This window comes from Urocitellus parryii, chromosome 10 (assembly GCF_045843805.1).
Source record: "Urocitellus parryii isolate mUroPar1 chromosome 10, mUroPar1.hap1, whole genome shotgun sequence".
In the NCBI taxonomy this organism is placed as follows: domain Eukaryota; kingdom Metazoa; phylum Chordata; class Mammalia; order Rodentia; family Sciuridae; genus Urocitellus; species Urocitellus parryii.
The window spans coordinates 81308223-81334114 of NC_135540.1; the positions used below are offsets into that span (position 1 = coordinate 81308223).

General features: G+C 33.8%; 1 protein-coding gene across 3 annotated transcripts in view; it reads right to left on the reverse strand.

The window, feature by feature from the left end:
• The window catches only part of Cfap299 (cilia and flagella associated protein 299), a 615462-nt gene that overhangs the window by 334673 nt on the left and 254897 nt on the right, over positions 1–25892 (reverse strand). The window contains exon 4 of one of the 3 annotated variants that reach the window (XM_077803586.1): positions 21048–21098. The exons of the other annotated variants lie outside the window; for them this stretch is intronic. Coding sequence (XP_077659712.1) covers positions 21048–21098 — 51 coding nt within the window. The remainder of the gene's footprint in view (positions 1–21047; positions 21099–25892) is intronic. 3 annotated transcript variants of the gene reach the window in all.

Consider the following 25892-nt stretch of genomic DNA (forward strand, 5'->3'; position numbering starts at 1 on the left):
AGACAGAGAAGGTAAGGATTTCAGGACTTAAAATCTCCTTCAAGGTCTTTTTTCAATGACCTAACCTTCTTCCTCTTGGCCCCATCTCCTAAAGGTTCCACCACTTCCTGGTAGTGCCATAGTCTGGTGACCGAAATTTTAGCATAGAGACCTTTAAAGGGCTTTTAATGCCAGTACGATGATGTTTGGTTATTTACTATAACTTTGTAGCATATTTTGAAATCAGGTAGTATGATGAATATCAGTTTACTCTTTTTCCAATACTGAGAATTGAACCTAGGGGCACAGCACTTCTTTCTTCACTTTTTCTTTTTCTTTTTTTTTAATTTTTTTTTTTTAATCTTGAGACAGGGTTTAATTAAGTTGTCGAGGCTGGCCTTAAATGTGTAATCCTCCTGCCTCACTCTCTTGAATAGCTGGGATTATATGTATGGACCACCATGCTGAGCAAGTTGTGTCCTTTTTGAAAAAAAAATTGTTTTGCTATTCAGGGTCTTTGTGGTTACAGATGAATTTTACGTTTTTCCCCCCATCTTTGTGAAGAATGATTTGCTTTTTGATAGAGATTGTGTTGAATCTGTACACTATTTTAGGTAGTATAGACATTTGATTTTTTAAACACCATTGATTCTTTTAACCCATGAAAATGGGGTATCTCTTCATTTATTTATATCTTCATCAATTTTATTCATAATGTTTCATAGTTTTTAATGCAGAGAGCTATTACTTCCATAGTTAAATTTCTTTGAAAGTTTTTATTTTTTATTCTATTGTAAATGGGATAATTTTCTTGATTTTTTTCCCAGACAGGTCACTAGTAGTGTATGAAAATGCTGCTGATTTTATTTTATTTTTCTTGCAGTACTAGAGGTCAAATCCAGAGTCTTGTGCATACTAGGAAAGCACTCTCTCTCACTGAGTCATGATGGTTTTTATTCTGAAATTTTACTGAATTTATTTATTTGTTCTAACAATTCTTTTGGCAGAATATTTGGGATTTTATATAAGACGCAAAAAGGGACAGGTTAACAAAAAGGTTAACTTCTTCCTTTTCAATTTGAATGCTTTTTATTTCACTCATCTAATAACTCTGACTAGAATTCCAGTACTAAGTTGAATAGGTATGACAAGAGTAGGTATACTTGATTTATTCTGGATATCAGAATAAAAGCTTTCAATGTTTCCCTCTTTAGTAGATGTTAACTATGTGTTATTGCATATATGGTTTTCTGCATGTTCAAGTTAATTCCCTTCATACCTAATTTTTTGAGAGATTTTATGATGAGTTGACGAATTTTGTAAAATGCCTTTTCTACATCTATTCAAATGATCCTGTGGTTCTTACCCTTCCTTCTGTTAATGTGATATATCATACTTGCTGACTATGTTGAACCATCCTTCTATTCTTCAGAGGAAGCCATTTGATCATCTTGAGTGATATTTTTTAATATGCTTCTAAATTCAACTTGATAATACCATTGATAACTTTTGCATTTATGTTGATCAGAGATATAGGGATGTAGTTTTGGAATTTTTTTCTAGTGGTCCATTCTCAATTCAGAAAAGTGTGTGTCCTATTATAGTTAGTTGGAATGTTCAGTCCATTTGATATAGAGTGTAATTTAGGTCCAATGTCTCCTTATTGAATTCTATTTGGATGATCTGGACCATTTCTGAAAATGAGGTGTTAAAGTTTCCTACATTGTTTTATTACAATTCATCACTCACTTCAGATCTATTAATCTTTTATTATTATACAGTTACCTTCTTGTCTCTCTCTTTTTATTTTTTTTACTTTTCAACTTAAAGTCTGTTGAATTTCTTATAAGAATAGTCACATCCCTTCTCTTTTTGGAAATTTTTGAAGAAAATATCTTTTTTGCCATGTCTTTATTTCTAGTCTGTGTATGTCCTTTATTAAGTAACTCTTTTAGTCAACATATTGTTCAGTTTAGTTTTAGTTTTTTTTAATTATTCAGCTACTCTGTTATTTTATTGGAAAATTTATCCATTTACATTCAAGGTAATTATTGATAGATTAAAAGTAACAGTACCATTTTGTTGTTTCTAGTTGCTTATAGATCCTTTGCTTCTTTTTTTCTCTCTTGCTGTCTTCCTGTGTGGCTAAGTGATTTCTCTGGGTATACTTGACTTTTTATTTTTTTAATATTTGTGTGTGTGTATATATTATTGAGTTTTGTGGTTACCACAAAGCTTACAAAAATATTTCATTGTTAAATATGATATTTTAAGCTAATAACAACTTAACTTTGCAAACATAATCCCTACTTTTATTTCACTACTACAGTATTTTTAATTTTTGGTATCCCAATTTACATATTTTTTTTATTTTGCTTATTAGTGTAGCAATTATTTTGATAGTTGTTTCTCTTCTAACCTTAACACTGGAGATACTAGTTATTTACATACTATAGCAACAGAATTAGAGAAGCCTCAATTTGACAATGTACCTACTTTTACCTACTTTTTAATAGACTTCTAGATGCTATTACTCATAAGCATCCTTTTCTTTCAAATCAATCAAGTCCCTTTAGCATTTTTTGTAAGAAAGCTGTGATGGTGATGAACTTTATTAGTTTTGTCTGAAAAAGTCTATCTCATTTCAGTCCTCAAAACCTCCTCCTCCTCCTCCTCCTCCTCCTCCTCCTCCTCCTCCTCCTCTTCTTCTTCTTCTTCTTTCAATACTTTGAATTTATCAACCCTCTTATATACTTGCTAAGAAGTCTGCAACTAATTATATTGAAATCTTTGTGTTATTTGCTCCTTTTCTCTTACTGCTTTCTGGGTCCACCCTTTGTCTTTATTTCTTAGAGTAGCATTATTTGGATGACATCTGAGTGAAGACCTTTGAACTTCTTGTACCTGGAAATTTACATATTTCTAGAGTCTGGAATGCTTTCTACTACTATTTCTTTAAGTTTTCTACCAATTTATCTTTCTCTTCTCTTTTTGGCATTCCTATGACTCAAACATTTGCTCTTTGGTTGCTGTCCTATAATCCTGAAAATTTTCTTCATTATTTGTTAATCTATTTTTATTTTTTTCTGCTCCAAATACATATTTTCAAGTAACCTGTCATTACATTCACAAATTCTTTTTTGTGCTGTTGATTCTATTACATTCTTCCCTTTTAGTTACTTATTAAATTTTTTCAGCTCAGGATGTTTTTTTAATAATGTTTTTTTTTTTAGTTGTTGATGTTCATTGTCTGTATTTTTATGTGGTGCTGAGGATCAAACCCAGTGCCTCACGTATGCTAGGCGAGCACGCTACCACTGAGCCACAACCCCACCCCAGGATGTTTTTTTTTTAATTACTTGAATCTCTATTAAATTTATTATTCTGGTCCCATATTGCTTTTATCATTTTTCTATTGTTGTTCTGATGTTTGTTTCTTTTCATTTCATTGAGCTTTCTGAAAACAATTATTCTGAATTGGTCATCGACTCATTCATACAGCTCTATTTCTTTAGACATGGTAACTAACTCTTTAATTTTCCCTTTGATGATGTCATATTCTCTGTTTGTTCTTGATCCCTGTGGTTATGTGTCAATATTAGCACACTTAAAGAGCTAGATTGTTACAGGAGTCTTGGCAGAATTTCTTTGTCCAGGAGAACACTGGTGCAGCACTGAGGCATGTTAGAAGTCTGAGCCTGCTCTGGTTAGTACAATGCTAGAGTGCTGCCCAAATCCTGAAACAGGTGCAGCCAGTGCAGTGCTGGTGCAGGCCAGAAGCCCAAGGCCACAAAGGGCTGCCTGCTATTAAAGGTTCTCTGGAGTTCAGGGTTACTGACTGACCAGTAGTGATAACAGTTCAAGAACGGACTCTGCCACATAAGCCAGAAGCATGGGGCCAAGTGCCTCCCTCTAGGGGGTCATTCTACAAATACAAATTTGGTATATTGGGACAATGGGAGGATCTGCCTGGGTCTGGTTTTCATTGTAGTGGGGCCAGCTTTGGAATCCAAGGCAAAGTTCTATGCTCATTTTGCTCTTTCCCAGAAGGGCAATATCTTTAGCTACATCATGCTGCCTGGTATTGATGTGGATAATAATTTCTACCTTCTTTTATGTACCTTTTCTTTTTCTTGCACTACAACTAGGTACTGTGAACTCTCACCTAGTTTGATTGATTGATTGATTGATTGATTTTAGCTCTTTTTGAAGGCCTTTCCAAGTGTGGGCAATTATTCAAATTGACTTTTTTGTGGGAGGATGTTTGGTGGAGAGTCCTACTTTACCATCTTGCTTCACCCACCTCTTTCCTTGACTCTATTTAGGCTGTTATTATTTTTCTGTATTTTTTCTCTATAATTTATCTTCTTTATTCATGAATATGTTATCAGACTATTCCCTAAAAGTTAATTTTATATTTGATGCATCCTTGTGCATGCTGCCCAATTTATGGGTCATCTTTCTTAACATCAATTAGTTTGATCATGTACATGAGAATTATAGCTTCCGATTTTATTTGAGTAAAGAAACCTCCCTTTTCCCATCCTTCCCTTATTTTGTTCTTCTGTATTTTAGTTGCTTCTACTTAGTCTCCTCATGAATCAACTCCAGATACGAACCATGAAAAATATTTCCCTTCTTAATGGTGACATCAGTGATAACAGATTCTGTCATTGAGCCAAGGGACAATTTAACTAAGTTTCCAATTTTAAAAATATGATATGTTGGTTGGGGGGCTGGGGATATAGTGCAGTTGGTAGAGTGCTTGCCTTGTATACACAAGGCCCTGAGTTCAATCCCCAGCATCACCAAAAAAAAAAAAAAAGGATATATTGGTTCTCTTGTCTACTTTGTCCCACAGTGTCCTCCAAATTCTCAATCCTAGGATCACAGAAAAATTCTAACATTTCTTGAGAAGTAATGGATTGGGCAAGAGTCATTCCCATCCTAGAGCTGAAGTAGTAAGTGTATTAACTCTAGTTACAGTGCTGTATAGAACTTTAAAAAATATATTGCTGCATAATAACTATACTAAAGAATGGATTCTATTGTGGTATATCTGTATATACATATAACATAATTTTACCATTTTACTCCCCAATACCTCCTTTTGCCCTCCACCTTCTCCATCACCTGGTGTCCTCCTCTACCCTAATGGTCTCTCTTCTGCTTTCGTGACATACCTTTTTTAAAATTTTCCTCTAACTTCCACATAAGAGAGAAGACATAGAACACTTACCTTTCTGACTCTGGCATATTTCACTTAACATGATGCTCTCCAATTCCATTCAATTTCTTGCAATGACATAATTTTATTCTTGTTTATAGCTGGATAAAGCTCCAGTGTATATATAGTTCCACATTTTCTTTATCAATTCATCCACTGACAGACACCTAGGCTGGGTCCACAACTTGGCTATTGTGAATCGTGCTGCTATCAACACAGGTCTGAACATATATAAAGTATACTGTGATTAATTCTTATGGATAAAGAAAGTATAGTTGGATCATGTAGTACTTATTACATTTTTGGATTTTTGAGAAAATTCCATACTGATTTCCAGAGTGGGTATACTACTTTACATTCACAAGCACAACATATAAGCTTCTGTTCTTCCCAGCATCCTAGCCGGAATTTATTATTATTTGTATGCTTGATCACTGTCATTCCGACTGAAATAAGATGTAATCTCTGTGCAGTTTTGATCTGTATTTTCCTGATAGTTAAAGATGTTGTATGTTTTTCATATAGTTATTGACAATTTGTGCTTCTTTTGAGAGATGTCTATTTAGTTATTTTGCCCATGTATTAAATAGGCTGTTGTTTGGTTGATTTTATTTTGGCACATACATTTTTTTTTAAACACCACATTATTAAACAGCTTTACTCTAGGAGGTTTTAGCTTTGTAACCTCACAGCTTTGTTGTCTGGTCTTTAGAGATACAGAATTTGATTATGACTCCAGTTGTATCTTTTAGGTTTTCTTCAATTTTATGTTTTACTGCCATTGATTGGAGCTCAGGTGGTCCTTTAAATATAAATTCATTGTGCTATCCCAACCACAAATACTAGGTCACTATTAGAAACACATTGCTGAGAAAAATTATGATGGCCATGATATTAACAAATTGTTTTACAAGGTGGTTTTAGAAATGATGCCTGTATACATGTATTTATCCAAGGAAGAACATTTTTACATACTGAAATTGGCAACAGAATGTTAATCAACCTTATCTAGCTGGGGATGCCCCAATTCAGCTCTCAAGGCCATAATGTGGCCATACTCATTCTAGGTTGATCTGGAAGGGAAAATAAGGTTTCCACATAGGTGAAACTATGTATGGACTAGTACAATTTCTTTTTGTTGCTATTTCCCTTTTCTTAATTCATTTCACATTCTCTTTCATCTGAATTATTGCAACAGTTGTCCAGTTAGTCTCTTCTTACTGGTTTCTTTTCTTCCATGACCAGAATAAGTATTATTTTAAAAATGTAATCATGGAAGATCTTTGCAATAAAGAATCTAATAGTTCCCAATGCTTATAGGAAAAAATCTGACTTCCTAAGCATAGCATCAAAAACCTTTATGATTTATCCTTAACTACAATCTCAGCTTGTTCTGCTGAAACTTAAGTGCCTTCTCTGCCAGCCAAAACTCTGCCAGCACAGTAAGAGAATGTCATTCTATTACTACAAGTCTTTCTTTCTCCTGGTTCTTCTACCAGAAATATTTTATTTTTTCTAAAATACACCTTCTCAGCAACCCTTACCTCTCCAGTGGACTGGAAAAATCTTCCTTTCTTTAATAAGCAGGCTAAAGATCTTTTTCTGTATTTCCAGCACTTGAATAACAGTTCAGTTGAAGGAGTTATTATGCTGTATTATTTGTTGAGGTATTTATCATACTTATTACTTATAAATAATTTTATAAACAAAAATAGATTTATATGACTGCTTCTTTCCAGAGAGTCTTGTTTCACTCATCCATGAACCTTCAATGTATAGAACAGTGTCTTCATACAGCAGGTACTTAATGTTGGTGATAATCCATATTCAAACCCAGTAGTATATTCCTCCTCCAACCCAGTAGCTAAAATGCATATATCAAATCAAAATGGGACCTTATGTCTAGACAGAGAGCTAAGAAAGGGAAGAATGTTTTAAATATACTCTACAAACTTGAGAAAAAAGTAAAATGTTGATCCTAGATAAAGAACAATTTAAGGAAGACAGTTAAGTTTGTATTTAACTATTAGTTGAACTTTTTATACAGGGAGTCCAAAGACAATTTTTAAAGGATCCAATATGCAGTCATTCCTAAGTTTTCATAAAGTAACTACTCAAAGTTTTCAATAGTACAAGCCTACCCATTGAGAAAAAGGCAAGAAATTATCTTCAGATGAGAACAGTTGAATCGTCTTAGATTAAATTGTGTGGTTTCTCATCTGTAACTAAATCCTTTTTAAAATTTCATTTTTTTAATGGCAGACCAAATATTTAAGGTAATAATTAAAGACAAGCATCTACTACAAGTACCCCACTAGAGATCATTAATAAAAGATGTTGTGACTTTGCTAAAGGTCAATAAGTTGGTGATTATAAAAAAAGAGTTGTTAAGAAAGTGGCAGAACTAAGACGTAGCAGTCACAGAAATAACAACTTTAGTGGACTAACCAGTCACCATCTGCCCAGAACTCTGTGTACTTTTGTTAATTCTTTCATTGTAAACCAATTCCCCAAAGGCAGGTGTCATTTATCTAATTTTATGGACTGAGTTTCTAGAGGTTCAGTTGCTGAGAATCATATAGGTAGAAAATGAGTAGGCCAGAATTAGAAAGCAGATCTACCTTATTCCAAAGCTCCAGTGACTTCCCACATAGAACAGATTTAAACAAACAAAAGAAGAAGGAGAAACTGTCATTCAGTATAAAGTTTATTAAAGATGACCTCAAAGAACTAATTAAATTAAGTACTGAGAATGATGACAGGAACAAAGAGACTGAATGGAATCTCCCCAAATGGCACTGAGAATCAAGCCATCACTCTGAAACAATGAGAAAGTAGCTTAAGTTCACCCCATTATAGAACAAAAAATATAAAATATAAAGATTCGTGAAAATCATTTCAAAACTGTTTTACAAACAGTTTTGTAGAAAGTCATAGTGGCTTTCAATCACAAAGCCTTCCCAGAAATCTGGTGATGATCCCTGAAAGTCAAACAACACCTTTCATGACCATGCCATCCCTATAACCTACCCTTTTCTTTCCCTTCTCATTTGTCTCTGGAATCATTCACTGATTAACTATTCAAGCAGAGTTAGGTGTTATACTATTGCTCTTAGTGTATCAATAAACAAAGATATAGCATACACTCAACCATAAAGATTCTGGTGTTCATAAATTCACTGCACACAGCACTGAATGCTGTGCTATGTATGAAGATGTTAAATCAAGTATGTGCTGATAGGTGGGCTAATATTTTTTATCGTGTTCTATGCATGTAACTCATGAAAATATCTAGTACTCAGTCTAACTAAGGACAAAATGATGCCTTATATTTTATATCACATATTTGAAAAGTGTTGACACAACTCTGTCATCTTGTTCTGTCAATACCATTGATTATTGCTGGTATATGTCATTAATACATCAACATTTTCATGGAAACTAAAAAACAATAATATTAAAGATTATTTAGTTAGTTTCATACTGGAAAGTGAACAATTAAATAGCATGGTGACAAATTCAATCTCAAATTAGCCCATTACCATGAAGAAAGACAGAATATAAATTATTGTATTAGGCACAATATATAGCTAGACATAAAATACAAGTGTGTACAGATATTTCAGACAGGTAAACAAATCAACTGTCTTAACCAGCAAGAGGTGTCTGGAGACTAAGGGAGTGCTAATAGGTACTTAGTAAGTACCTCTTCATTGACTGCACCATGTTTGGAGATGAGGACAACTACACTACTGAATTCAGTCTTTCAAGAGCATTAAATATGGTCTGATAATTTAACTATGTTCTAGATTCATACTTTATACACACACACACACACACACAAAACATCTAATAAGGTGACTAATACTTAATATTCATGAAATGTGTCTTTTCTTCTTTCCTTCTTGTAGTGTCGAAAAAAGTAATAAAAATCACAGAAATGAATTATTTCATGTTTTCCAACACTAAGTGTATTCTGAAAATTCCACATCTCACATAGGAAGTTTAATTATTAAAAAGTCAGATGGAAATAGAAGATAAATTCTAAAGAGATGGTCCTTCAGTACCCTCCATGATGACTCTACCTTGATCAGGCCACTGCCACCTTGTGGCTTTTTGATTCAATGGTTTTGAAATATGATTCATTCCGAACCTATCAGAATCAAGTTTGAACTAAAGGTGATTATCTTTCCCAAATATTTACTTTGGGAGTAAACTGTTTCTAGTTTTATTTTAATTCTGTAGAGATAACTCCTTTCATTCTTGCTTCTATTTTCACATGCTCAAACAACAATACCATTAATAACATAAAATAAAATCTTGAACTTCTTAAAATTGTCTGATGCCTAAATTACTTAAAAAAAATAACAGGTAACTAAAGGTTACTTAAGTAATAAATATTACACATATAGATGTCACACTTCTTCTATTATTTATTGAATCATTTTTAGTATGGTTTTCACATGGGCTTAAAACAAAATCTTTGTCATTTCATTTATACTATTATGAAGTAGAGCCTTCTGAGCTTTCATAATTAAGTTCATTTTTGTATAATATACTCTTCTCTTATTACACTAAGTAAAAATCCATTTGTCATTAGCCACCTATCCTCATTTGCATTGGGAAGAAATTGATTTAATGCATCATTTAGTTAAATAGTAATAAAAATCATGGAAATAATTAGAGTTCATGTGGCTGGCTAGACCACAGATACTTCAGAGAAAACTCCTTGTCTTCTGCCTCAACATTTATTATGTAACTTTTATATGATTTTGATTAGTATCCATTTTTTTCTAAGAATTCATTGAGTTTTACTTTATATCATTTTCTCTCTAATTTATTTTTATATATCTCTTCCCTGACCCAGTAAAAGTTGTCAATTTTTTTTGTATTCATGGCACATTACTGAGTAGAAGAATGCTTGATCAAAAACTTGAAAGGATAATATTACTATCAAATTACTCACATTAAAGTTTATTCCTTCCAGCTTCATTCTCAGCCATAATGAGATACTTCATACATTATCATTGTATGTGAGATGCTTTATACACAATCTTTGTTTATCAACTTTGAAGACCATCTATGCATATATAGACTATCATTTTTTTATTTCTCAAACATTGAATATTATTTTCCTTCCATAATTGCTTTGGGTTAATGTCTACATGCTCATTTTTGAAAGTATGAAAATGAGCCTACATGGTTTTTAAATGTTTTGAGCAGATCTTTAAATTGCAGTTATTGAATAGATTCAGATGTGCCAAAAGAGAAGAAAAAACGATTTCAAATAACATTCCCCTCTATTTAACATTCTGGTCATACAAGCAAGTAACTTGTCAATGTGCTTAGCCTACATTTTAATTATGGCATGAAGGACATGCTTGTTAACCCTCAGTTCTTCCATCTATGTGGAGCTACAGATGTTTCATTCCCATGGTTTCACTTATCATTATGATGGGGACATTTATGTAGGTAATGTGTGTCTCTGTTTAAATTATATGGCTATTGTGAATTGCTATTACAAACATTGGAATGCAGATGTCAATATAGTATGAGGATTTCAGTTCTTTCGGATAAACATCAAGGAGTGAAATACCTGGGTCATATGGTGGTTCCAACCCTAGTCTATCGAAGAATCTCTATATGGATTTCCATAGTGGTTGTACTAATTTCCAGTTCCACCTACAATGCTTAAATCTTCCTTTTTCCCTACATTCATCCAAGTATTTATTATTTGTATTCTTAACTGTTGCATTCTAACTGGAATAAATGAAATCTCAGTGTAGTTTCAATTTGCATTTTCATGAGAGCTAAGGATGTAAAACATTTTTTTTCATATATTTGTTAGTCATTTGCATTTCTTATTTTGAGAAATATCTATTTAGTTCATTTGCTCATTTAATGATTTGGGTGGTTGTTGTAGTTTTTATTTTCTTCTCTTTATTCTTTTTTTTTTGACGTTAAGTTTTTTTTAAGTTCTTTATATAATCGGAAGAGTAATCCATTGTCAGAAGATTAGCTGGCAAAGATTTTATCCCATTCTATAGGCTGTCTCTTCAGACTTGTTTTCTTTGCAGTGAAGAAGCTTTTTAAATTCAATTCCATCCTATTTACTTATTCTTGGTTTTATTTCTTGAGTTTTAGGAGTCATATTAAGGAAGTCAATATTTGTGCCAATAATGTTGGAATGTTGACCCTATGCTTTCTTCTAGCAGTTGCAATTTTGGGTCTAATTCCTAGGTCTTTGATCCACTTTGAATTGATTTTTATGTAGGATTAGATATTTATAGCAACACAATCTGCAATAGCTAAGTGATGGAACCAGCCTAGATGTATGTCATCAGATGAATGGTAAAGAAAATGTGGTATACATGCACATGGAATTCTACTCAGCTTTTGAGAAGAAGGAAATCATGTCACTTGCTGGTAAATGGATGGAAGTGGAGAACATCATCCTAAGTAAAATAAGCCAGATTCACAAAGTCAAACTCAAATGTTTTCTCTCATATGTTGAAGCTAGAGACAAAAAAAGAAATAAAAAGGTGGAGGTGATTTCACAAAAAATAGAAGGGATAACAGTAGAACACAGGAAGGGGACTAAGTGGAAGGGAGGAGAGGAGAGAAAGGGGAGTAATTATGGAATAAAATCAATCAAATTATGCTAAGTCCATGTCACAATGAATCCCACTATCATGCATAATTATAATGAACTAAGAAAAACTAATAAACATGCTTTTAATTAGGGGGTAATTTATGTCTGTCATTCTTTATAGATGTTTGAAATAACTTTACTGCAGTACAGTATTAACAGTATTTGAGAAGGACGTTTGCCTTTGGGCCAGAGACCTCTTGAACCATCTGAATGATCTTATGAAAGTAGACAATGGCATACCATGAACCAGATTAATTGTTTAATGAGTTCACTGCAAATCATTCATCCTTGCTCTACAGAAGAACAAAAAGCTAGATTTATAGCAGACCATAAAACATCTCATGGAAAGAAAGCTGGGGTCGGTAGCCATGCCTATGGAAAACTTAGGCTAAAAGAGGAAGGGAGATTCTTCAATTAATGAAATTATCTATCATAATTTTGAGCAAGTCAAGGCAAAGATAACCTACTTCATAGAGACTGTGTAATCAATGAAAGGTAGATACACTCCCAAATCCTTCCAATTCAGTACTAACCTCCAGTTTTGTGTCTCCAATGATCTGATTATTCATAGTACCATTTTTTAGAAAATATCATTCCATAAATGATGAGCCACCTAGCCTTTCTCTATTGTCTTTTCCTTTTTACTACCACAAAGAGTGGCTTAACACTTTTTTTTACACAATTCCATTCTACAGTTTCAAAGAGTAGAACTGCTGGATCTATGTGCATTTTAGTTTGCATAGACATTTATAACTTTCCAAAATGTTATGTTCAGGTATTGTGATTTAGATATGAGGTGTCCCCCAAAAGCTCATGTGTGAGACATTGTAAAAAGTATAAAGTTGGGTTATGATTTAAATGATTGGGTTATGAAAGCCTTAACCTGATCAGTGCATTAGACTACTGATGGGGATTAACTGAGTGGTAACTGTAGGCAGGTAGGGTGTGTCTGGTGGAACTGGATTGATGGGAGCCTGCTCTTGGGATTTATATTTTGTCTGTGGTGTGGGGAGTGTCTACCTGTCCCTCTCTCTGCTTTCTGGTTTCATGTCCTGCTTTCCTCAGCCAAACCCTCACACCATAATGTCCTGCCTTACCTCAGGCCATGTGGAATGAAATCAAGCATCTACGGACTGAGATCTCTGAAACCATGAGCCCAAAACAAAATTTTCCTCATCTAAAATTGTTCTTGTTGGGTCTTTTGATCACAGCAGTGAAAAAACTGACTAAAACATCAGGTATTCTTCCATACACAATACATCTATGCATCTTTGCCAGCCCTGTTAACTTATTAAGCATACATATTCATGCATATATAATTCTATCTCTCTTAAATATATTCTATTTTCTACTTTTTTCTCAATATAGTTGTATGTACTTATTCATTGAAATATTTGAATTATTGTTCTGACTGGTACAATGTGCCATTAGCATCTCACACAATTTGAGAAGTGCCATGAGTATAAACTTAAACATACATTCTTAGGGCCCCCAGGAGAGTATGTGGTAAAGTGGGACAAGTTTTGTCTGGGTTTCAGGAGTCCTGGCTGCCTCAAATTAGCAGTTAACTCACATTAAGACTTTAGGAAAGGGGCTGGGGATGTGGCGCAAGCAGTAGCGCGCTCGCCTGGCATGCGTGCGGCCCAGGTTCAATCCTCAGCACCACATACAAACAAAGATGTTGTGTCCGCCAAAAACTAAAAAATAAATATTAAAAAAATTCTCTCTCTCTCTCTCCTCTCTAAAAAAAAAGAAGACTTTGGGAAAGTCACTTTTCTTAATCAGCTTGTGGATTTTCATCTATAAAATAAAGTTGGAACTATACTATCTCTATGGTCCTTTCATCTCAGGGATATTATATTTAAAAATTTATATATGTGTATTATGCATGTTATTTAAAACAAAATATTTAGAAATCTGTATTATTTATAGTCCTTTGCAGTCCTTGTATTATATTAAGTATTAGCATTCATAGTTTATACACTCATCTTCAATAAGCATCTATTTTGTATGTTCTGGTGCAGACAGAAGGTCTGGGGTCACAGTTCTAATCCTAGGCTCCAGAATACACAGATAACTAACATTTAACAGTTATATTGAGAGGCCACTCAAGTGAAAATTTAAGTGAAAATAGGACATGATACAATAATTTGTTATAATTTTAAGTGAAGTTTAATTCTTAGACATCTAAGGTTGTATTAATCAGTGAAATTAAAGAGTTCCCCTCTTAAAGAAGGATAGTAACAAAGAAGAGGGTAATTAAGGCTCATTACCAGTTCCCTAAAAGCTGAAGGAATGAAGCTGAGGGTAACCCCTAAGATACTAAATTTTGAAGGTGGTATTTCACCAGGGTCCAGAAACCCACTGTATTCCACAATCTGAAAAATGATGTAGTTTTTTTTTTAGAAGTGGCTAAATATCTCCTAAATGTTTTGCAGAAGTTGCTGAGTAAACCAAGAAAGACATAAAGTCCCTCTGAAATACTGTTGCCAGAAGTATCAAGATGCATGCCTACCTTAGCATGAATCAGTAGTATGAGTTTTCTAATCCAATATAGACACACTACCATTGGGTAACAAAATATTCTTAAAGCTTTACTCTGTAAATAAGTTTAAGTTCCAATACCTATAACATTTGTTTTAAATAGATAGAATTATTAGAAAAAGTACACAAATTGTTATTTACTTTGCATTTGTACAAGTTTGCTCCCATATCACTGTTTACCTAGCCAATGAACAATATTTGATCAGTAGAGAGCCAGCAATTTCTAAATTCTCCTCTCTGTTTACAGTTCCCTAAGTTCAAATCAGAGTTCCCAAAGTCTAGTAAACTAGTTTTCTCAGATTAGTGAATACTAACATATCTGTAATGTTTCCAGTACTACTGGGAACCACTAATATGTTCATGTGTGGTACTACTCAAAATTTAGCAGCTGCATGGAGAGCAAGAAAGAGTTAATGTAATAAGGAGTTTTTCAAATATGGTAGATTGTTAAAATGTGAATTAATACTCTTTGTCACTTAAAAATCCATAATTTGGTATTAAATATAATCAATTGATAAATACTTAAGTACATCACTTAAGTAGATGTACTTAAGTACTAGACAACCTGGGGCTATAATTAACTATACTGATTCATAATGTTTTGGTACTAATATAACCAAAGGTGTCTCCCATATGTTGACATTAAAATCATGTTTTTTCCTTCTGATCAGATACTATTTCAAAACATTTCAACTTCAAACAACATTTTAACAGCATGTGTAAGCAATGTTTAAAAAAAAAACTTAATAAATTGGCCTAACTCTTTGAAATTTAAAACTTGAAACCACATTTAGAAAGAGCCACATTGCCAGCAATTGTTAGTATTTAATCTTTCAGTTGGAAGGAAGGAAAAAGGGAGGGAAGGAATAAAAGAAGGAGGGAGGGTAAAAAGGAAGGAGGGTGGGAAAGGGGAAGGGAAGAGGAGGGAAAGACCACTGCCCCAGGTCTCATTTCTCCTTTGGACAAATACATGAACTTTGCCCCCTCACCTTTTAGCAGGCAGCTAGGCTTCCAAGGACACACACATGATACTACAGCAGAGTACGTGGTCAGGGTTCTTCCTCATTACCCACCTCAAATCAGAGCCATTTTCTCTAATTACAGTACCTGTGATGTCTATTAGAGGTACTATAATGTCTCCTTTTCAAAAGAAATGCCTTAATTTAGAGTTGATGCCTCACCACTGGCAGGGACTGTCATCTCTATTCAATATCTCACTGTGGGAACAAGTCATTATTAGTCTCACAAGTGCACCTCTTACGACAATTTCTGTCAGGAAAACATTTTCTCTTTGTTTTGAAACACAACAATAACACAGAAATTTGAGAGAAGAAATTAAGCATCTGCCTGTCTGCTTTTCAGTGCAGAGGTATAGGAAGAACAGTTGAGAGCCATCAAGTTATAAGTTGCAGAAAGATGTGTTTTCCCAATCATGTTTGTCTGAGTTAACATTGTTTGGACCTAGCAATACTTTGTGCAGGTACAGACAAATGGTGGAGCACTGCCATATTCATATGGAAAGGGAAGTGAGGTTGACCTAAAAGGCAGTGGTTCCCAATATTTACTGAGCCTAACCCTCCAATTCCAGACTTTCCAAGATAGCAGTTTTCTACGAAAGCAACATAGTGACTATACTTTAAAAAACACTGCTTCATGGTATGTAAGCATATCAGTTGAACATAAAATCAGCTGAAATTTTGGAGAAGGAGATGAGGCAGGGAAGAAACAAGTGTTTCTTTTTATTTTGATTGACACTATGTATAGGACCCAAGTTTGGAGAGCAAATGAAAGAAACGTACTTTCTGCTTATAATGGATTGAGTTGGTTGAAGTGTTATTTTTTTAAATATATTTAAGATATCATAGGTGTTACATCATATTGAATTAAATGATTTGGAGAATAATTAAAAATTTAGTAATGTATTCATAATCCTTAGAAAATGAGAGGTTCCACAAAATATACAATGTCAATAACTTCAAGTGTCAAAGCTCTGTACACCTTTCTCCAGTGAATTCTCTAATTTTGTTCTGACAGAATATGCTAGACTGACATCAGCCCTGAAGACACTGCTCAGTTGAAATACCTTGAGTCAATAACCTACCCTGCCACTCACTGGCCTAGGAGAAAGGGCAGATCTCCTCACCTTGGCTCTCTATGGAGTGAGGAATGCCCCTCATCCAGGGCTGTCAACACTGTGCAAGACCACAATAGTCCAGCACAGCATGGGACATTTTCCTTTTTTCTCGGGCTCTTAGCCTTTCTTTTTTCACTACTGCACTTGATTCTCTTAGAGTGATATGTCTTATTTTTTTGAAGATGAATAAAAAACGTTAAGAACCATGTGCTAAATGGAAGAAAACCTTCAATGAAAGCTCAAGGCTGCGAGCTAGGCACTTTCAAAGGCATTTCGTGCTTAGATGAGAGTGTTAAACTAAACTTCTACTTAAATGGCAGTATTATTGGAAAACTTTAATTTGAACCAGACAATTATTTAATATAAAGATAATTTGGGCACACAATAGGGATAATTCTGTTCTCAAATTATTTATATAGAGCTTTCACAAAACATAGTATTTAATAATAGCAATTCATTTTTCAGCCTTGTTTATGGATGAAGGTGATTCTTAACTTAGAATACTGGTTAATTAGGCTTGAAATAGACACAGCAGGTTTTTATCATCAAATTATAATGATAGTATATGTAATCATTTCTAGAGGAAATTAAATCAGCAAAGTGTTTTTGAAATAAATTCTTTAGTAACAAGCTGGGTTAATTCATTCTTCTAAGTTTTGAGCTGTTTTAAAATTTATTGTGCTATTTTATTTCTTAAAAGAAAGCAGAACGGGGAAGACAGAGTATGCAACAATATACAAATAGAGAAATTATGTACTTCATTTGCATTCTGGAAAAAATAACATAAGTTTCTGCTAATAAAATTGTGTGTGGTTAATTGTTTTCATGTATTAGCAGCTGTTTCACCAATCTAAAAACAATCAGCACATAATTTTTTTGAGGAACATAAACAAGTTTTAAAATATAACCATCATGAGTGATTTGTGAGATACACACACATTCATTAAATTCAGTTTTAGGACATTAATCAAAACATTTGCCCTCACACTTCGGAATATCAAGCCAATACATTTATATTTGATAATTCTATGCCTTGGGACAGTATATGGTGCAGGTGGTAATGACACAATTCAGTTAGTCTTGTTTCTTAAGTCAAAACCTAGCATGGCTAATGGTGAGATCTACAGATAATGAACTCAGTCTTCCAGTTCCCTTTTCATCCTTTGGTTAGTGAAGAATTAAAAAACCAAGTTCTCAAAACTTTCAAGAGAACTCGAGAGAATTTGCTCAATGTAGTTCAAATATCAGGCTAAAAAGCAAGTGGCAATTCTGATTTGAACCCAGCTTCCTACTACTGTTCCAACCCAGGTGTGGCCTGGATTTAATAAAACATTAACTTTGTTCTCTATGTAAATAAGATGGTGGCTGCACAGGTGCACCTGCTGTATGGTGTTATGGGCAACCACAAAGTTATCAGAGTGTAACGTAGAAAAAATAAACAGAACAAGTGTGCTAAGGGGCACATTTAGATTTCCACTGCAGATTGTGTATACAGCCAAATCTTTCTGTCAAATAAGTTTAATGTAGTTATTGAATATAACAACATATACCGCACACAGTAGCTATAGGTCCCTGATTTATTGAATATTTTAAAAATCTGCACAACAATTACATAACTGGAAGGTATTTCAAAATACTATGGAAAAGGGGGAAAAAAGTGTTGCTAACTGCATACGGTAGAGGCGAGGCTTACTTCTAATTTCTTTTGTGAAATGACAGAATGACACAGAGCACTGGGAACATTTATTACTGACAGGTGTAATTTCACCCCTACTTGAAAGGCCATGACTTTAAAAGGAGATGAAAGCCTCCAGCTGATGAATGAGGGAAGAAAAGTCTGACAGGAAAAACACGACTGTCTCAAGGGAATTGAGTCATGTGGTCCTGCGGTTTACCATTTGGCCATGGAGTTACAAAGATTTACAGTGTGCTCTGGAGGGGTTTGGAACCCGTTTATTTGCATTTACTTCTGGAGAGCTGATAGAACAACTTGGTGAAACTACAAACAGTGACCAGCTCATCCCCCAAATGATAATGACATAATGGTTACAGGCCACCCAGTGCAACCTAACCGTGACTGATGAAACCATCCTGCCAGCAAGTTTCTGGGCTAATAACAAGATTTGAGATAGTGATCTGTATATAAAAGCCTTTATTATTATCACTAAACATGAACCTTAGGATTTAGAAAGAGGCTTTTGTAGATTTTTATAGTCTTGAAAATAAGGTCCCTGTGGACATGATAGCTTCAAATCCAGTTGCATAGAAACTTAAAATAAAAGTTCTTAAATTATGTGAACTAAACCAACATATGTTTTGTACTATTTTTTTTAAGTTGTTGGGTGAAGAAATTGAATTTAAGAAAGTTGAAAATACAAAAGGGAACAGATTTAAATGTGAATTACTGTAATATCAGGAAGAATACAATGAATGTCACAGGAAGGACACAGATAAAACCGAAGGTAAAAAAACGAGAAATGGCTATTTCTTGTAGGCACTAAGTTTGCATACCATTTTAGAATCTACTTTCTTTTTCTTTCAGGTGAACATTTTCAACACTTCAGTTCTAAGTCCAGGTAGTGGATTGGCAGGGGGTGGGGTGTGCTGGTGAGTTCAGTGGTATTCGCTCCAGGGGAATCAGTGTAATGTCTTCTGTGAACGGAAGGCAGACTCACTCATGTCCCTCTGCACCTCAGAGGGCCATTTGTTTTCATTAACACTTCTGTTAAATTAGTTTTTAATATGATCAAAGAAAGATACAAAGGGGAATTGGAATCTTTTCAATTTATAAGTTAGTCAAAACTAGTTCACAGAATATGAAGGTAAAGTAAGCATGTAAATTGTATGAAAAATCTATATATACTAATGAGCATTATTCAGCTTTTTGAAAAGTCTTAAGAAGTTTCCTACAGGTGGAATGGTGCTCAGACAGAATTACATTTGGTTTGTTCAAACACAGTGTAGAATTTTTGCCATCTTTTCACTGTACCATATTGAGGGTTATTTATAGACTATTTAAGTACAATTATTACTTTACCACACAAATCTACTAATAAGCACAGTGATATGAAGACAGAAACTCATAGGATATAGAATCTAGCATACAAACATGCATATAGATATGACAGCTAGTACTGGAAAACTACCAAAATATATAACTATACATAAAATAGCAATTATAGGAAATTCTACAAATGTCATACTAACAAAAATTAGGAAAAGTTGTAATTATTGAACATACCATGAAAAAATCATGACATATTCCATTATTACTTCAGTCCATTACAGAAATAAAAATGCCATTAGCATTTGTTACTCTGTATTAATTGAAACTCTCATAATCTTAAAGCAATATTCTGTTGTTCTAACCCAACATCAAGAAAAATGTCTAAATAATCTTTGTACTTTAATAAATAAGCCCTACAGACCAAATTTTGCAACACTTTTATACAATATAGTCTCCCTGTATTTCCTAAATAGCTTCCTTCTCTCACCACATATTTTCCTGACCTTAAAAATATTTGCATGAACAATATGACATAATTATCAAAATTACTTAACATAACTAAATAATAACACATAGAAGAGCTCATAAATAACTACAAATATTATGTAGATTTCACTTTAAATATGAAATATGAACAAGGCAAGAGTCCTATTTATTCAGTCACAATATTTGATATAGTGAAAACTTATTTTTTAAAAAATATTCTATTTCTGAATATAATAAGAAATTCAAATAGCATATATATATATATATACTAAAAACCTTGGAAACTTTTCCAAGGAATTCATACACACATTCTTTATACTGGGTTATAAACTCTAAAAGTCCCATGCACTATGGGAACCACAAACACTCAATTAACTAAGTGTAAATGCAGGTAATTTCAAACCATTTGTAAAATTGGTCTTCATGATGAAACACTGTCATCTAATGTTTCCCTCTTTCATCTCCTTTTCTTCATCCTTTCTCTTTGAATGTGCCTATACACACACACACACACACACACACACACACACACACACACACAGGCCCCCAAGCCTTACTAAGTTTTATACAAGGATTCTTATCTATTTCTGACCTTCAACATGATTATTCTATTTCTAACTCTATTATTTTCATTAAGCCTCCTGGCTTCATCCTGCTGGTAACATCTGCTTTCTATCAATGCCAAGGAGGACAGGTTCTTTAAACAAACTTTCTTTGAAAAACAAGAATAAAACTGCAGGACATGTATGGATTTTTTAAAAGTGGAAATCTAGGTTCTTCTATTACTTCCAAAATGAGTTTTTTCAACATGAAAGACTTCCATTTACTCCAAGAAAATCATGGAATATATCAACATCTGTACATTGCAATAAAAGCACTACTTGTTACTACCATTCGTCAAACCAGTGAGTAATTCGGAAAACAGTAGCAATAGACCTTGGAGCAGAGTATATGTGTAGGATGAAGCCAAAATGTTTTCCTAGCTTGTAAAGGAAACTTTTCCATGAGCAATACTTGCTGCCAGTTGCTTCTTCAAGCTATGAGCAGCATGGAGCTTCTGTTGATTTAGTTTCAATGAATTAAGAGAGGAAATCCAAGTGAGGTATGTTCCATATATTAATAAATCCTCCTAAGTATAACTTGGATCCTACCTCTAGTACTATGAGAATCAATTGTCAATCTGGAATATTGATAAGTATGAGACTACTGATAAGTAAAATAAACAAAAACCTGGCAAAATTTTATTGTTAGAATTTCAGGTAATTTTCTTCCATGAACATACTTTCCAAAGTTGGTGAAAACTTGATCCAAAAGGAGTGAAACAGATAAAACATGAAACTTATACATTTAAACATCACTTTCCTAATTATTTAAGTTTGGTGACACTTAATTAAGACAATATGTCCAAAGTGAATATCTTCATATATTACAATACACAAAAAAGGAAAAATAAATTTTAGCTAGGAAATTCTTTGTATGTCCATTGTATTATATTTTAATCTAAAATAAAAATAAGCAAGCCTACTTCATAAATATAATAAGAAGTAGTTACTTCATGTTACAGGCTTCAAGTTAACCCACTTTCCAAGCTGGCCCCACTGTGAAAGAATCATGATTATAATTAAATTTCTATTTTCACAGCATTAGGGAATAGAAAGCAAGTATTTATTTACTCCTAACATGATACCGTTCTCTTTGTACAACTTAAATCATGAAATAAACCCTCAAAAAAAAAAAATTCTTACCAGATCCAGGCCCTCCCAATGCTTTTACCCAGCAGCCAGAAGCCAAGCTATCAGCCTATCATCAACTCCTTCAACTTTCTAGAAAATGACACAATAGTTACCTGATTATAGAGTCACACACTCTGAAATACTAAAATTTTCATATCTGAGTGATTTCAATTGTTTTCTATAATCCATTTTTTTTTATTGGTCGTTCATAACATTACATAGTTCTTAATACATCATATTACACGGTTTGATTCAAGTGGATTATGAACTCCCGCTTTTACCCCATATACAAATTGCTGTATCACATCAGTTACCCTTCCATTGATTGACATATTGCCTTTCTAGTGTCTGATGTATTCTGCTGTCTGTCCTATTCTCTACTATCCCCCCTCCCCTCCCCTCCCCTCCCCTCCCCTCCCCTTTTCTCTCTCTACCCCTTCTACTGTAAATCATGTCTTCCATTTGTATTCTCTTGACTTACCCCTCCTTACCTCTTATATGACATTTTGTATAACCCTGAGGATCGCCTTCCATTTCCATGCAATTTCCCTTCTCACTCCCATTCCCTCCCACCTCTCATCCCTGTTTACTGTAAATATTCTTCTCAAGCTCTTCGTCCCTACCCTGTCCTTGTTTACACCCCTTATATCAAAGGAGTCATTTGGTATTTGTTTTTTAAAGATTGACTAGCTTCACTTAGCATAATCTGCTCTAATGCCATCCATTTCCCTCCAAATTCTATAATTTTGTCATTTTTTAATGCAGAGTAATACTCCATAGTGTATAAATGCCACATTTTTTTTATCCATTCATCTATTGAAGGGCATCTAGGCTGGTTCCTCAGTCTTGCTATCGTGAATTGAGCTGCTATGAACATCGATGTAGCAGTGTCCCTGTAGCATGCTCTTGTTAGGGCTTTAGGGAATAGACCGAGAAGGGGAATAGCTGGGTCAAATGGTGGTTCCATTCCCAGCTTTCCGAGAAATCTCCATACTGCTTTCCAAATTGGCTGCACCAATTTGCAGTCCCACCAGCAATGAACAAGAGTGCCCTTTTCCCCTAATCCATTTTTGCAAACTTGTTTAATGTCTATAACACTAAACCCTAACACCATTCATCTTTCTCCCTTCTCTCCTCCCCCCTCCCTTCCTTCCCCTTCCAAGTTTGTCTCTTTCTCAGTTTCTTTTTCTCCTCTTTCATTTTTACTTTTTTGACTTGGTGTTTTTTTCTTGTTTGTCTGTCTGTTGTTTTTGTTTTGGGTGCTGAGGGGTCCTTTAGTTTGCTTTAAATAAATTCTGCACACATTGACATCTTTATGAAGTAGAGGATACATTAACTAACAAGACAGACAAGGTCTCTATCTTTATAGACCTTCTTGGGTTTTGTCTAAGAGACTATTATTGAAAAAATGATGAAAACTTTAGGATACTACAGGACCATACAATAAAAATTATATTCTAGTTGTTATATTCTTCCCAAGTAAGTAACATTTAAGCTGGCCTTCTGAAAGACATAAAAAATTCACAACTGGATATTGGTAAATAAAGGCAATCATGATCTTTACCAGAAGGTTCCTGTCACCTTCACTTGTATAAAGAAACCATTTCCTCCCCCCAAAATTTGCCTGACTTTATTCCCATTGTTAGGTTTGGGTATGAGTATCCCCCAAGAAGCTCATGTGATGGACAATGCAGAAATGTTCAGAGGTGAAATGATTAGTGGATTAATTCATTTAATGAATTAATAATTTGAAAGGGCTACACTGGTTGGAAACTATAAGCATATGGGACATGGTTGGAGGAAGTAGGATTCTGAGGGTAATGCCCTTGAGGATAATATCTTGTCCCACTAGCTCTTTCCTTTCTCTTTTTGTTTCCTGGCCACTATGAGCTGAACTGCTTTCCTCCACTATGCCCTTCTGCCACGATGTTCTGCCTCACCTCAAGTCCAATAAATGGAGGCAGCTGACCATGGAATGAACCTCTGAAACCATGAGGTTTTTTTTTTTTTTTTTTTTTTTTTTTTTGCCTCTAACTGGTTCTTGTCAGGTATTTTGATTACAGCAACATAAAAAGAACTAGCACACCTGTCTTCTATTTTCCCCCCACTTCTTTCCTTCTATGTGTCAAGAGACAAAAATTTCAATTAAAAAAAACTGACTTAACAAATTTATGTAATTGCCAAAAGTATTTTAAAATCATAATTACAATCTAAATGCAAAAAGCTTTAGGAAATTAATTTTACAGACAAAAAATCTCAATTGAAAGGAAGATAGAGAAGATCTTTGTAAATCTAAGCTTCATACTTTTATAAGAGCAAAAATTAAAAGGAGAAATTAAATGCTTATCATTTAAAATTATGGTATATTTATACAACAAAATATTATTCAACTTTCTAAAAGACTGAAGCACTTCTATATGAAAAATAATATTATAAAATAATTCAGGTACATTGCTACATGAAAATAACAAGCTATAGAAGCTGTTATATACACTGGTAAAATATGGAAATGTATATCTAAATTTATATTTCTAATTTAATAGAGTTATTTGTACTTCTGTTACTCAGTACTGATTAGTATAGTGATGGGTACATGTCTTTGTATACTGCACATACTTAGAATATTTCTGGAAAGATTTATTAAATGCCATTTATCCAAGAAAAGGACAACAAAGATTAAAGAATGAGGCTTTCACTTTTAAATTTATACCTGTTGTTAAGATTTATTTGTTTTGTAGTATATTCATTCATTCAGTCAGTCAGTCATTCACTGGAATAGTTAGGAGCTTCACTGACTCTTCTCACAAGAAAGTGGCCCCTCACAGGAATACAAAAGTAAAGCAATTTAGACCCTATTGTCCTAAGAGGATTCCCGTGGCATGGAAAAGGCTATATTTCCCTAAAAACTGTGTGTACCAGACATGCTGCCCATAAACACACACAAAATTGTAGCTTGACTAATTTTATTAAAGTACTCAGTATATTTTTTTAAAAAATCTCTAGGCATCATTCAAAGTGATAGGTGGCAATAATGATAGGTGAATCCAGGTAAGGAATATATAGGTGTTCTTTGTATTACATGTTTATCTTTCATATAGTTTAAAATTGTTTCTAAATGGAAAGATTAAAAGAAAAAAATGGTGCAGGAAGCTGGCAGAATGATGTTGACAACATCAGTAGTTGACACATAAACTGTTTTTGTTTTTATAAAAACAAATATCTTCTTTTTATTTTATTTGCAGGTTATGCTTAGAAGCCAGAATAAAATACCACAAACTAAAAGCTCATTCTTGAAAACACATTCCTAACATTTATTCCTATTTCTTTTATTTAAATGGATGTAGTAAAGTCAGAAGGAGCATTTCATAATGTCATTTCCTCTTGGCCATATAATCCAGGTTTTCAGTTTTCCAGTCTGTATTTAGAGTAAGATGTATTAGTGCAATTTCTTTTATGTTTAAGGAAAAATGATTATTATGAAACACTTTAGGAAAATCATTTTGGTATTTTCCTTCTCCTCCCATTAGGCTACTTTTTACTTTTGGAAAATAAGGTCATAGACAGTCCTACCAAGCATCTGGTTGAAAAGCAAATGTTCAAAAGAAAATATATCTGCACAGAAGCATTGCTCCAGTGAAAATAATCCAACTCCCACTTTCTAAAATCAGAATAAACTATTTCAACAAGACCTCAAGTACAATTACAAATAATAGTTTTTCTTTTAATTGAAGTATATATTTTACATAACTTAGGCATGAAAACTGTAGCTTTTAAAATTTTTCTCTATAAGTGAACTTAACTTCCCTTGGGTGGCAAAACATGCTATCTTGCCAATGTAAAATAAACTCAGTTACTTTTTACTTTTCTAGCTTAAACATACTTTCTTTGAAGAAAATATCTGAACAGTTCAGAATTTTCCTCCTCATTCTCCTTTTCATCATTGCAGGGTTCAATTTTTCTTTCTGGTATCACACTGGCCTCTGGGACAAGTGTCAAATCCAAAGTCATTGATACCTATCTATACTGCTGTTGGGATGTCCAATTCCTACTTTTGTTATATTCATACTGGTGTTTGATTTTTTTGTCCTCGCATTTACCTTGAAGTATGGTTATCCCACTTTGCTTTCCAG